Here is a 14,890-nt window from a genome sequence, read left to right as displayed (position 1 = left end):
AAATGTGTTGCTGGAAAAGCGCAGCAGGTCAGGCAGCATCCAGGGAACAGGAGAATCGACGTTTCGGGCATAAGCCCTTCTTCAGGAATGGGGAAATTTTGTCCAGCAGGCTAAGATAAAAGGTAGGGAGGAGGGACTTGGGGGAGGGGCGTCGGAAATGTGATCGGTGGAAAGAGGTCAAGGTGAGGGTGATAGGTCAGACTGGGTGGGGGCGGAGAGGTCGGGAAGAAGATTGCAGGTTAGGGAGGCGGTGCTGAATTTGATGGATTTGACTGAGGCAGGCTGGGGGGAGGGGAAATGAGGAAACTGGTGAAATCCGAGTTCATCCCTTGTGGTTGGAGGGTTCCTAGGCGGAAGATGAGGTGTTCTTCCTCCAACCGTCGTTTTGTTGTGGTCTGACGATGGAGGAGTCCAAAGACCTGCATATCCTTGGTGGAGTGGGAGGGGGAATTGAAATGTTGAGCTACAGGGTGGTTGGGTTGGTTGGTCCGGGTGTCCCAGAGGTGTACCATAACACAAGTAACAAAAAGACAGACAAGAATTTCAAAAGATGAGCTGAGGCAAGACGGATACAGGCAACTTTATGGAGTTGGAATTCATTGGTCTTCATAATGGAGAATATATGGTTGAATATTCAGATCAGGGTGAAATGGACGCCACTTTTGCCAATAATGGCAAGGCAATTACAGCCTTGTAGAATTGTTAAAGAACACACAATTTATGACAATGATTGAAGAGAACAAGCCCAATTTTCCCAGAATTTAGCATTAGGAAATTTCTACATGTTCAATACTGCATGCCAAATAAGCTACCTGACAGCCTAGAAGGATTTGCATTCTATTCTCCAGATCAGGAATGTATCTCAAATATTCACTGATGCACTGTGCCTGTGATGTGTACTGCTTACAAGACAGACAAACTCAAAAAGGTCCTACTGACAGTATCAGTTAAATATACAACTTGCATCTCCCAAAAGAACAAGGACAGCAAGCAGATGGGAACACTACATCTGCAAGTTCTCCTCCATATCCCACCCAAGTTAACTTGGAAATTATAAGGAGCGAGTTGACCATTCAGCCTGAACCGGCCCTTCGATTCAATAAGATTGTGGTTGATTGAACACTTCAATGCCTTTTACCCAACCCACCTGCATAATCCTAAACTCCATTGATAAGCAGGAATCTATCAACTGGTGCCATAAATACACACACACACACACACACACACACACACACACACTGAACTTCCACAGCCCTTGTGGTACAGATTTCCAAAGCTTCACAACTCAGTGAAAAATACTTCCTCCTCATTTCAGATCCAAGTGATATCTTCTGGTTTTAGACATCCCAAGCGGGGAAACATCTTACCTGCATCTACCTGTCTATTCCTTTCAGTGTTATTTAGGTTTCAATGAGATCACCTCTCATTCTTCAAAACTCTAGAGACTACAGGTCCAGTTTTCACAATCTCTCTTCACAGGACAGTCCTGCCATTATGGCAACAAGTCTGGTGAATCCTTGTTGTACTGCTTTTATGGCACTAATGTCTTTCTTGAGACAAGGAGATCAAAACAACACACATTGCTCCAGATATGTTAAAAACTAAGTTCCCATGCAATTAAAGCAATACTTCATTCATTATTCATACTCAAAACCTTTTGCAATAAACGATAACATTACATTAGCATTTCCAGTTGCTTGTTGAACTGCATGCTAGTCTTAGCATATCAACAAGGACACCACAATCTCTTTGTACATCTACATTTCATGTAAATAAGAATCTGCATATCTGCTCTTCCTAAAATGGATACCTTCCAATTTTCTACATTAAATTTCATCTGCTATTTTTTTCAACAACCATGTCCAAATCTTGTTGAAGCTGCTTTGTCATCTTCACAACACATTCCAATCTAGCTTTGTATCATCCAAATGTGAAAATATTTGGTCCCAAACTTCAAATCATCAATATAAGTTACAAACAGTATAAGCCCAAACACTGATCCTTGTGGTATCCCTAACAGTCACAGTCTGCCGATTTGAGAATGACTCATTCCTTCCTACTGTTTTCTATGTGTCAGTCAATCATTAATCATGCCAGTATATTACTGCCTAACATGTGCTATAATCAGTTTGTTTCATATTTTTCAAAATCGCAGCATTTCCTCCCTAAGAGCATAGAGGGAGTCCAATCACTCCAATGGTTCAAGGGCATATACAATGGGTAATAAATATTTGTCTTGTCATCAATGCTCATAATCCATGAATGAATAAAATGATATATATTCTTTGTAACAAACAGCCTCTAAAGAATCTACAGAAAATGAATGTCATTTATTTCAAGAAGTTACTGAGAATCTCAAAAATATATCAAAAGTCAGAAAACTCAAAGCATGACAATCTCACCTAGCCGCCTGCACTGCACTCAGCTGAAGACCCTGGTTGTCACTGGAAGCATTCTGTTTGATAAAATTATTACAATTAGTAAATATTCAAATTTACACTGCAGTCAACAGAAGTACAACTTGAAGATGAAAGTTAGTCACCTGCACGATGGCTTCTAATGATGTATTTTGCTGTAGAAAGGGAACAAATCAAAATATTAGTTTTCAAAACATTTTAAAAGTTGAGAGTTAAATTCATTTAACTTTTTTAAAAACAAAATATTTCTCACAAATTGACTACTGCCAATCAATTATGCAATCAAAACTGATGTTATAAAGTAGAGACAAGTTTCCCACACAGTGTTCATCAGTTAAAGTCAGTATCAAAATCTGAGCCCCAAGTTCTATAGGGTATTTATTTATGCAACTGTAAAAGGAATTTACCACTCTGATGTCACCATCAAGGTCAGAGTCTTCACAAGTATCCTCTTGAGGTACATTTCTTCGTTTTAATAAATGTTCATCCCTTTTATTCTAATTATGAACAAAAATATTAATGTTCAGTTGAGAAATAACACTTTTTGCACTGCAATGTTAAACACTGAAGTAATCCAGAAATCTTGCATACATATTTTGCTGCGATGATCCAATCTTTTCACGTGCATACAATTTCCCCTCAACATGAACAAAAACTAATACTCTACAAAGCACCTTGAGTATTGTAATGTAAAAGCTTTCACGTGACATTGTATAATTTTTATCTTGATCTCTTTACTTGAGCAGCAGAGATGAGTACTTAGAAAGCGAATCTATATTTCCCTTCCAAAGCAGTACCACTTCAACAGAAATCCTTACCTTTCTTAGTTCTACAACCACTTCATTGCGCTGTCTTCTCATTGACTAAAAGAAAAGAGAAAGCTTACTTAAAATTTTGTGTGAAAAGCTCAAAACTATTCTTCCAGCATGATGATAATAAAATGTAAACTTTAATCTCAAGGAGACATTAACAATAAATCTGAACAATTCACCATTTCAGCCACTTTGGTGATTAATGCAATACATGTGGTGCTTACAAGACTGAACAGAATAGATTTGGGAAGGACGATTCCCTTGGTTAAAGGTTCTGGAACCTGTGGAGATGGTCTCAGAATATGAGCTAAGTCCTTTAGGTTGGAGACAAAGGAGGAATTTTTCACCTAGAGTGATGAGTCTTAGCAATTCTATCCCAGAAGTTTCAGTTATTTCAATGTACCCAAGAAATTAATCAAAAGATTTCTTGATATGACAGCTCTCAAGGGTCAGTGTAGAAAAATGGCACTGACCTAGATAAATAGTAGAGTAGGCTTGAGAAGTCAGATGGCCTACTCGATATTTGATGCGTTGAGGACAATAGACCAGGATAGCTGTCAGTTTGATCCTGTAGCTGGAAGGGGAGAGGTAGCATGAGTTCTTGCTTTTAACTACAAATGACAGAGGTTCATGGGAAACTGTGAAACTGGATTACGCCGATTGCCATTCAAGTTCAAATATTGACAAATTGATGTATTCTGGCCATGTTCACATATGCAGAATGGCTACTGTGAGCACATAAGCTTGTACTGAAATTAAATTATGCTCCAGGTGATGTGGATTCTGAAACAGTTGAAAGAGATCAACAAATCTTGATGAAGTATTTATTTACAAACTTATCATCCAAACGAAGTGATACCTACTCCACAACGCTACCAACTGAAAAACTGTAAACAAAATTTAAACCAAAGCAAAAAATTTAAACTGTGTGTGAAAATCCTACTTAGCATTCCTATACATGCTTATATGTCACAGGAATGTATTCAACAGATATGATAGATATTATCAAAGCAAAAATATCTATCATATGGAATAACCAGTGTATGCAAAACTGCAAAGCAAAAAGTTCAGTTAATAGTTATATATTAAATCAGCACTTGTACTCTTTGAAAGGAAAGATGATATCAACAGAACCTATATTGGCATTTCAATATTAATTGCCACCATACCGGTGCCACATATTGCAGCAATGTTTTCATCTTTCATTCAAAATTATGCTTTCCTTCTCCACATTATGTGCCCTCTTGCCCTGCTGTTTAAACGAATAATTCTTCTGCCCAGGCCCCAGCACTCGTATGCTCAACAGTTTTCCTTTCAAAAACCAAAAAAGAATGATTCAACTGTATGTGTAACCCTAACAACTTCTCCAACAAAACAAAAGTTGGAAAAGCTCAGCAGGTCTGGCAGCATCTATGGAGAGAAATCAACGTTAATATCTTGAGTTGAGTGACCTTCCTCAGAACTCCCCCTCACCTTACTTAACAGCGTAACACCATTCACCAATGCTTTTCACACGTGAAACTTACAGGCTGTTGAAAATCATATCAAAAATGTGCGCAACCACCTCATGTATGTATTTAATAATTCTGGGTTGGTTTCAAGTCACAAAACTTTTTCCAAATGCCTGTCTGTATTAACGCCCTTTCCTATCTGTATTCCTCTGAATAATCATTCCATAGATGAATACAAAGTAGCAGTGCAACTCCTCAGGAATGTTACAGGTAAACCAGTTGCTTTCTTTTGCTCAATTTATTTTATAGCACGGAATACAACGTTACTATTAATTAGTATAGCAAAAGGAACAATCAACTAAATTCTTAAGCAAATAGGTATCATACTGGAAATGTTTTGTCAACCATTTAGAATTATTTCTGGCTTATTTTCTCTATATGTGTATTTCTATCACAATCCTGCTCTTGACCAAACAAATCCCATTCAACCAAATATGCCTTTCGCTAATCCCTCTCACTTCCATGGCCTTAGCATATTCCACATCGTAGCGGAGTGTTTCCTTTCATTTCATTAAGAGTATCAACTTTTCCACAACCATCCTCCAAAATTATGCAAACTTAAGTGGGAAAATTAGAACTCAAGATATCATAGTTTAGGGAAAAGGACTGATAAAATGTTTCCAACTGAAGCAATGCATGTAAACACAAGTTTGTTCACAAAGTTTAAACACAGAACCATTCCTCCAAAGGAGGCAGAGGGATATACTGATGATAATACAGGTTACCCGATACGTTTCCAGAATGTTTCCTTGAATTAAGTGCAGACCAATGCAATGACAGTTCATTCTCTCTACTGATGGTAAGGATGGTAATTGAAATGAGCCTGGATTGTTTCCAACAGGAATATGTTCATTACTAACACACCTCAACACGCGACATTCAGATAATAAGCAAAGCAGAAACTGCATTGAGATTCAACAGATATATTTCTGCATTACCTAAAGCATGCCTTCGTTTGACCTAAAATACTGCCTTATTTACTAGCTGCTTAACTTCTTCCTGATTGCAGGGGATCTCCAATGGAAATAATTTCTGTTCCCTTACATTTATATCTGTGCTTTGGTGAGCACCAGTAAACAACTAAAGGTAGGGTAATTTACTAACAAATATGCTCTAATATTTCCTCCATTTTATCTGTCTGTATGCACCAGAGGTAGACTGAGGGTGTGGAGATATCCATTCCCATATCTCAAATTCTGCTCCTCAGTAGACTATAAAGATTCTGAAGACAGAGCATATGCTAATCTATCCTTCTAAATAGCACTGATCGCTCCATGTATTTAGATTAGATTAGATTACGTACAGTGTGGAAACAGGCCCTTCGGCCCAACAAGTCCACACCGCCCCGCCGAAGCGCAACCCACCCCTTACCTAACACTATGGGCAATTTAGCATGGTCAATTCACCTAACCTGCACATCTTTGGACTGTGGGAGGAAACCGGAGCACCCGGAGGAAACCCACGCAGACACGGGGAGAACGTGCAAACCCCACACAGTCAGTTGCCTGGGGCGGGAATTGAACCTGGGTCTCTAGCGCTGTGAGGCAGCAATGATCCTAACATCATGGCAAAGCTCTAAATCATGATCTTGGTAAGTGTAACTAAATTTTTTTCAATTTCATAATAAAATACAGTGTGTCACTCAACATATTTAAATTAATTTATACATGAATTATTAGTTTAAAGCATTAGCACTTCCTTTCTACCCCAATCAGAAATGATATATATATAACGTAGCACACTACTCATTTGATGGCACTAACTCATGTAGAATGGAACATGTGAATCAACAGAAAATTTTCAGAATCAAAAGAAAATACTCCCAAAATTATAATATTCTAATCATGTGCTCACATCTGACCAAGTAAAAAGAAAATTAGAAAGTAAGTGATTGAAACACAATCCCAAATAGGAAGCAATTACTGCGTAGGCAAGCAGTTGAGTAGTTGAAATTTGCAACTTCTTAAGTCTTTAGTGATCAAAGTTTGTGCGAAGATTTGTAGCTCGGGTGCTCTTTAGTAATATTAAGTCATAGAATCTCGAAGCATATTCTCAAGTTAGGATTCTTAAGTGCAGTACCAGTTGAAATTCACAAGTTAATTAACAATGATGCAATTTTATTTTTGATTCTCAAAGTTAAGAAACAAGTGAGATGTAAATTTTCAATGGTTTAAAACAGTCTTCCCAATGTCTGTCAAATCTAGTGCAGACTGATAAACTATTCTACTGGTTTTAAGGATCCTATGCGTTGAACTTTGAGCAACTTAATATAACTAATTCAAGGTAGGGTCACAACAGAAAACTATTGAATTGATAGCCCTCAAGAAGAAACTACAACAATGAATGGAATGGGTGGAGAAATTGAGAGATAGTTAGGTCTGCTCCTCTGAAATTCAAGTGGACTGAAGTGCTCCTCCTCCTAACAATAGACACACAATGCTAACAAACGTGGACACGGTATTCCAAATCAGAAATTTATTCTATGCCCCAACATGAAATCTGTCACCACGGACATACAAAGTTCATCATGAAATAACTGTTTTTACTCTTCCCATCACCCTGAATGAGATCGTTTCCTAATATAATCCATATCATTACTTTTGGAAGTTAGTTCCTGAAAAGGAACCAATTCTTTTGAGCAATTACAGGGATCTGAAATATAAACGTCATTTCAAACCTGCATATTACATAATAAAAGAACTGCTCATCACCCTAACTAATCCTCAAGGTAGAGCTAGCAGAATGAGAACACTTCTGAGTTTGACACTTTACATGTCAGGGATTGCAATATATTTAAACAAGACAGGCAAACATTAACTTCAACAATTTGGTTGTATCATTGTTTATCCAGGTGAAATGAATAAAATGTCTGTTATCCAAGACAACGTCCTCATTGGTGTACACATGTTTAACTTAACATGAAAAGCATTACATTTTCATCAACTTTGTACAATACTTCAAACGTTTCAATACGTGTACTAAGAAACTGACAAATTAATTTAAACTCATACAATGGAAATTTAGTCAGGACCAAGAAATTTTAAAATGCCCACCTATTACTGGTTTTCATTGCAGAAGTATCAGACTTTTCTGCATAGATTATCCAAGTTTTACATTAAGAAAACCTGTACAATAGCTCAGGATATTAGCTGATGCAAGAGGAAAACAAAAGTGTTCTGATCACATTACCTCCATGTAAACTAAAAGCTTTATTTTATTTGGGCATGATGGTGGTGTCCCTACCTCTGAGCAAGGAGGCCTGGGTCCAAGTCCCACTTGCTCCAGAGGTGTTTAATAACATCACTGAACAGGGTGATCAGAAAATATCTGAAAGTCTTAATCAACAACACATAATAAACCTGGATCAGAAAAACAAAACACTGGATGCTAGAACTCCGAAATAGAAACAGAAAATGCTGGAATTATTCACCAGGACTGACAGCATCAAAAAGAGAGAGTTAATGTTTCAGGTCAATGATTTTCCACCAAACCTTTTTGCTTCCGTTTGTATAGACACTGTCAGACCTGATAAGTATTAAGCACTGTGTGTTTTTATTTCAGGTTTTCATGGTCTGTCATTATTTATTTTTATTATAGTAGAAATCTCCATTAAATGTGTCCAATGATTGAAGATGTAGCAATGCTTTAAATCAAAGTGGTGTGTTTGATTAAGTTGTATACCATAAAATATCTTCAGTTTTTGACATTCATTTGGGTACTACTGAGAAACGTAAGGACCAACAGACTGGGATAAACAGAGCACTGAAGAAACTCAGCATGTTTGGCAGCATTTGCAGGGACAGAAATAGTTGACATTTTAAGTACAGTATGACTGGAGTCAGATGTATAGCATCAAAACAGACTCTTTTGTCCAACTTGTCCATACTGACCTGATATCACAATTAATCTCGTCTCATTTGCAAACATTTGGCCCATATCCCTCTATTCATGTACTCATCCAGATGCCTTTTAAAAAGTTATAATTGCATCTGCCTCCACCACTTTCCCTGGCAGCTCATTCCATACATGCAGACACCCTGTGTGAAAAAGTTGCCCTTAATCCATATTTTAGGCTCCCCAACCCATGCCCTTCAATTTTATAAACCTCTGCAAGATCACCCTTCAGCCTCCATAGCTCCAGAGAACATAAGCTAAACAGGCTGGGCTGACACCACTTGTTTTGAAGAGTCATCCTGGACTTGAAATGTTAACTCTGTTTCTCTCTCCATAGATGCTGCCAGACCCGCTGAGTTTCTAAAGCATGCTCTGTTTGTTTCAGTTTTTCAGCCTCTGTAGCATTTAGATTTTATTTAAGGACAGGCTGGGCACTTGGTTTAACATTGCACCTAATATAACATACAGTGTTGCAGTCTAGAATCAGTCTATATTATGAGTTCAGGTCTCTGGAATAATGCAAGAACAAACCTTTTGCAAGAGAGGCAAAAGTACAACCAGAGTGTCTAGGTCAACACCCTGATTGAGAATTCACTACAGTAGTTCAGCTTTGGATGAAAATATTCCAATACACAGTGGACACATTGTACCACAATATGATTTTTCTGATCTTAAACATCAGAATTTGTTGACATGTGAATGGGCAAAATTGAACATATATATACTCTAGTATTTAGTATTAGAGTTGGATTATATTATATTTGACTCCAATGGAAACTATCAAGCTCTTATTCATGTCATCCCCAAGACAATTAAACACCACCCAACTCCTGTACCAGCTCATCATCCGAGAAAGCCTCATTCATGCTTTTGTTAGCTTTAGATTTGAATACTTCAATCCAATCCTGGTTGACTTCCATATTTTCATCTCTAAACTTGACATCATTCAAAATTGAACTACCTGCAATGCTTGTAAGTTAGCTCAGTGAGCTTGAAGGTTTGTTTTCAGACGTTCTGTCACCATACTAGATAACAGTGAGTGTCTCTGGTGAAGCACTGGTGGTATGTACCACCTCTCTATTTATAGGTATTGGATTCTTGAGGTGGGTGAAGTCATTTTTGGTTCATTTTTTCAAGGGAAGGTAGATAGGGTCCAAATTGATGTGTTTATTGATGGAGTTCTGGTTAGAATGCCATACCCCTAAGAATTCTTGTGCGTGTCTTTGTTTTGCCTGTCCTAGGAAGTGTGTGTTGTCCCAGTCAAACTGGTATCCTTCTTTGTCTGTATGTATAGAAACTATTGATAGTGGGTGGTGTCTTTTGGTGGCCAGTTGGTGTTCACGTATCCTAGTGGGAAGTTTCCTGCCTGTTTGTCCGATGTAGTGTTTCTTTCGTGCCTGCAATGTCTGGATATTAAAATTGTAAACCTTGTTTTCAATTGTGGTGACTTCACCCTATTTATATCATTTCTTCCAGCTCCACAACCTTCCAAGATATCCACACTCATCTAATTCTGGCCTTGAGAATCTCCAATTTTAAGTGCTCTAGCACCTTCACTTGTTTGTGCCCTCGGCCCGGAAGGTCTTGTTGTATGTCTTCAGCTTATTACACCAATTCCTTCCTTTAAATCGCACCTTAAAATTTACTTCTAACTAAGCTTAGGTCATCTGACCAAATATCACCTCATATGGATCAGCATCATTTTCTTTGCTTATGAAAGTTATTCAATACCACAGAAACATTATGTTCAAGACAGTAAAAAAAAGTTAAGCTTTTATTGTGATTGAAATACACAAGAATTTCCACTTAAACTTTCAAAACTTCAGAAAGTAAAGAACATTACCTAACTTTCATTTAAGACCTCCATCTTTTATTAAATCTGAGCTCAACTAAAATTCCGCCCATCAATGACCCATTTGTGCTGGGTTACTTTGGCTCCTCGACCACCAATGCCTAAAATGTATTATATTCATCAGTGCATGCATTTCTCTCCATGGTCTCTGCCATGTCCATCTTTAACCTTCAACTTCATAATCCTTAAAAGAATTAGCCTTCTTCCATAGTTTCTGTACACCTCTCCCTCCCTTTACTTCATAAATGGCTATCATGTCTTCAGGTGTTTATGACCTTCCCTCTGGAATTCCCCATTTAATTCATTCGTGGGACATCGTCCAACCCAAGTTGCCCTCGAGAAGGTGGTGGTGAGCTGCCTTCTTGACTACTGCAGGCCACATTTTGTGTGTACACTCACAATACCACGAGGGAGGCAATTCCACCTCTCCCCTCAAGAAACGATCTGTACGACCAAACTGGAGGTCACATGCCACATTATCTTAATATCATCTTTTTGGATTCAGTACCAACTTCTAAACTGCTTTCAATTTTGTGAAACACATTTGGACTTTTTCCTGTTAAGAACCAAACATAAAAGCAAATCTTTTTTGGTGTCATGGGTTACCATTAGCTCAAATGGCAGAATATCTGAGTACTCACCTAGAAGACCACAAACTGATCAGCGATACACTTGTCTCTTTACTTGGAAAGGTGCCTTTGGTTCCTCTAGGAAACTAAATCATTTAATGTTTTCTACTGTTCAAATGTATTTCTCAACAGTATACTGACTACAAAAGTAAATGTGCAATTTAAAAACACAATCCACTGAAGTGATTCACAGAAGAGTTGCTTGGAAGCAGAGTCATTAGGGACATTTAAGCGACTGCAGGACATGCACATGGACAGCAGTGAATTGAGGGGTGCGGTGGTTAGGTTATTTTATTTCTGATTAGGAATAATCCTCGACACAACATCGTGGGCCGAAGGGCCTGTTCTGTGTTGTACTTTTTAAGATTAGATTACTTAAGTGTGGAAACAGGCCCTTTAGCCCAACAAGTCCACACCGACCTGCCGAAGCACACCAACCCAGACCCATTCCCCTACATTTACCCCTTCACCTAACACTATGGGCAATTTAGCATGGCCAATTCACCTAATCTGCACATTTTTGGACTGTGGGAGGAAACCAAAGCACCCGGAGGAAACCCACGCAAACACGGGGAGAATGTGCAAACTCCACGCAGTCAGTCGCTTGAGGTGGGAATTGAACCCGGGTCTCTGACACTGTGAGACAGCAGAGCTAACCACTGTGCCGCCCATGTGCCAATTGTGCCGCCCATTTCTATGTTCACCACCAGCAAGTTTGACAGTGAAACTTCTGATTTTAATAAATGGTTTTCTTTATGCCCACAGCAGGTTGCGTTTTAATTTGCAATGGCCAACATGAATACAGATTTTAAATTGTCAAAGCAAAATTAAGCTATTAATATTCACAAGCCTAATGTGATTAAACACAAGTTGCATTAATTCAACACAAATGCCTGAAGTTATTAGTCAGCCTGTTGCAACGTTATCAGTAATGCATGTTTAAACCAGTTTATGAAGCATTATTGCTACAGTCCTTGCAATGTGTGTCATTCATTTCATTCTTACATAAGTAGCTTATCACTTTGGAAGTGAAAAAACTGCTCTGAACAACAACAGGAACAATTACATATACATCATTATGATTAGCTCTTCAGGTGAAATAGGGAGGGAACTCCTGTCACAATAGTTGCCCTTATCACACCAATTGTCATCGGTTCCTTTTGTAATACAAATATATTTTAGCTCTACTTCCTAATAATCAATAGTATAATTTCTCAAGGAGTATGTTGGCAATAGTCAAGTATTTCCCAACTAAGTTAAATGATGTAAAATTTAATTTTGCCTTTAACTTGTTCTCAGTTCAAAAGATTCACCTGCGCGTGCATTACTTCTGCCATACACAGGCTAGTTGCAACTTTCACAATTCCCTGTAGTCATTCCTCCGTATCATTATACTTGAAATTTCAACAAAACTTTCCCCTGAAGTAACATTTCTGGAGCTGGAAGTACTGATACACTTGAGAGATCCGAAAATTATGTCAAGACAGCGGGCACTACGATTCATGGGACAATTTTGGCTCATTGGGAATGTATATTCCTTAGAATGATTGCTTCACTATTTACTTTCTAAGTATCCATAAAACAGTTTAACAAACCATTATATACCGAAACGAGACAACCTACTGGAGGATTCGATCCATTTTATTTATTAACAGATGAAAATGGGCTGGTCATGTAAAAATAAACTTCAAGTTTGACCTGCGGCGTAATTTGGAACAGACAGTTTGCTTTCAAATCACTAACTTGCGTAACATTTAAAAAAGGGCAAGTGGCACGTTTTTCTTTCAGAAGCTGTTCATTTTCATGAAACGCATGAAAATGCTAAGTATTGTCGCTTGTGAGTTATTAGTCAACAGGGAAATCTCGAACCCTGCTGCAGAACGAAGTAACTTTAAAGCCTCTTCATTGACGTATCCTTTTAACTTCCAACGTCTCCGCCTGGTTACCTTACTCACGCCTGGAAGCTCAGTTCAGGCCTCAAGACAGGGCCTGGCTCGGCTCCCTCACAAATTACTAAAGACGTCACTGCGGCGGCGGCACCGCCACAAACACTAAAAGGAACAATAAAAAAAAATCAAATTCACCTCCAGATCCCGCCCTTTGTTCTTGAAATTCTTCAGCCGCTGTTTGTCGTTGTCCGCCATTGCCGTGTGCCTCTCGAGAAGTAAACTTGCCCCCGGTTACTGAATTCCTAATGGTGAAAACGAAACAATAAGCAGCAGTCACTCCACCTGCCTTTCACTTCACTTGGCTTCACCAGAACCAGGCAAAATGCCGGTAAAACGCTCAGCCTCACTTTCGCTGCAATGGGCAACTCGCAGTAAGGGCGGCGTTGATTGGCTCGCCCCTGCCGGTGATGCGGAGCGGACAATCGCGGCGCCAGTCGGTCCTCCCGACCCTGGGGGGGCGCTGCACACCCCCCACTCTTGCCCTCCTCCCCGCGCCACCTATAGAGCGTCGCGGCCTCTCCCAAAAATTCGCCCGCCGTCTCGATTCAGTTCCGGCCTGGCCCCTAGCAACCGCGACTGCCGCTGCCATGTTGGAGCGAATGCGAGTTTCTCGCTGCGCACTTAGGTCCCGGGGTAAGGGAGACAATTTTGCAGTCGTAACCGGACCTAGGTTTGAGAGCGCCATGTTTCTGTGAGCTTCGGGCGAGCTCTGGCTATGTGTTAATCTGAATAAGGTCCTCCCCTAATTTTTGAAAAAAAGGAATTTAAACATTGCCAGGCAGTTGGCAGTTGTGTTCAGGATTTTTATATATAATACACAATTTTTTAGTAAATAATTTTAACTCTAAAGTGCCATGATAATGAGATATTCAATGTAAAATGGAAATTTAATAGTGAACCCATGCAAGACTGCAGTAAATGTACCGTCCTGGGCTTGCTCCGTGGGAAAAGATATTAACTCACGAGAGGGGTGTGTCAGTTCACTCGGATACGTATACACATGGGGAAAATGAAAAGTTGAAGGTAATAATTACCGATCAATAAACTTCATAGCCTTGAAAACACTGTTACAAGTCTGGAAGACCTGTAACTTTGACAAAACTTCATACTGGAGATTTTTCTTCCCAAATATCACCCAAATTCCCCACACTTTTGCTGTTTTATATCATTTAAATCGATTCCCACTTTATAGTTCTTGGTTTGCGTTCAATTTCTCAGTAAAGATTCTTCAATCAGATTGGTTGAAGAACCTCACTGTTTTTTGTCCTGTTGACAGAGGACACGTCTCCGTAGTGTGAACGGGCTGGAAAAGAAGCTAGATCAAAAGGAATCTCTTCTGAGAAATCCTCAAAAACTGTGGGCATGTGAGCATTGCTTTCTTGCCATTGACTGCAAAATCCTATATCTTTCAAATGACAGTCTTTGAGCTCAGTCTTCCTCGATTAATTCCAAATCTGAAACCGTACCTGTTGCTTTAAAAACACCAATTTCTTACAAATCTTTTGTTAATACAGTGCCTTTATAACAAAGATCCACTCTGGCAGCATGATCTCATTGTGACTAGTTTACATTTCTGAGCTATAATCTATATGACACAATGATCCTAAGATATGGGTGAATCTGACTCAGAAATAATTTTGTTATCTGCTGTCCTATAAATCAGCACAAACAAAGGCCTCTTATTTTCCTTTTCTATAGATTTCCAGATTCCTCATTAATTAAGTTTCATGTGCATTATTAAACTGAGGCCTGTTGACTCCTCAGTTGCATCTAAAGGATTCCACAGCCCTCGTTCAAAGGCTCGCTGTGGTGTTCTGCCTGTTGGA

The 14,890-nt window shown here is 39.0% G+C and overlaps 1 protein-coding gene across 1 annotated transcript in view; it reads right to left on the bottom strand.

Annotated features, from left to right (window-relative positions):
* The window catches only part of LOC122547269 (importin subunit alpha-3), a 19,313-nt gene extending 5,907 nt beyond the window's left edge, over positions 1-13,406 (bottom strand). Inside the window, exons 1-5 of the mRNA XM_043685906.1 lie at positions 13,200-13,406; positions 3,236-3,280; positions 2,825-2,914; positions 2,543-2,572; positions 2,403-2,455 (exon numbers count right to left, since the gene is read on the bottom strand). Of these exons, the coding sequence (XP_043541841.1) occupies positions 2,403-2,455; positions 2,543-2,572; positions 2,825-2,914; positions 3,236-3,280; positions 13,200-13,259 (278 nt within the window). The 5' untranslated portion in view covers positions 13,260-13,406. The remainder of the gene's footprint in view (positions 1-2,402; positions 2,456-2,542; positions 2,573-2,824; positions 2,915-3,235; positions 3,281-13,199) is intronic.
* Between the last annotated feature and the right edge of the window lie 1,484 nt (positions 13,407-14,890).

The sequence above is a fragment of the Chiloscyllium plagiosum genome, unplaced genomic scaffold (assembly GCF_004010195.1).
Source record: "Chiloscyllium plagiosum isolate BGI_BamShark_2017 unplaced genomic scaffold, ASM401019v2 scaf_6382, whole genome shotgun sequence".
Taxonomy (NCBI): domain Eukaryota; kingdom Metazoa; phylum Chordata; class Chondrichthyes; order Orectolobiformes; family Hemiscylliidae; genus Chiloscyllium; species Chiloscyllium plagiosum.
This window is presented reverse-complemented; position numbering and strand designations above follow the sequence as displayed.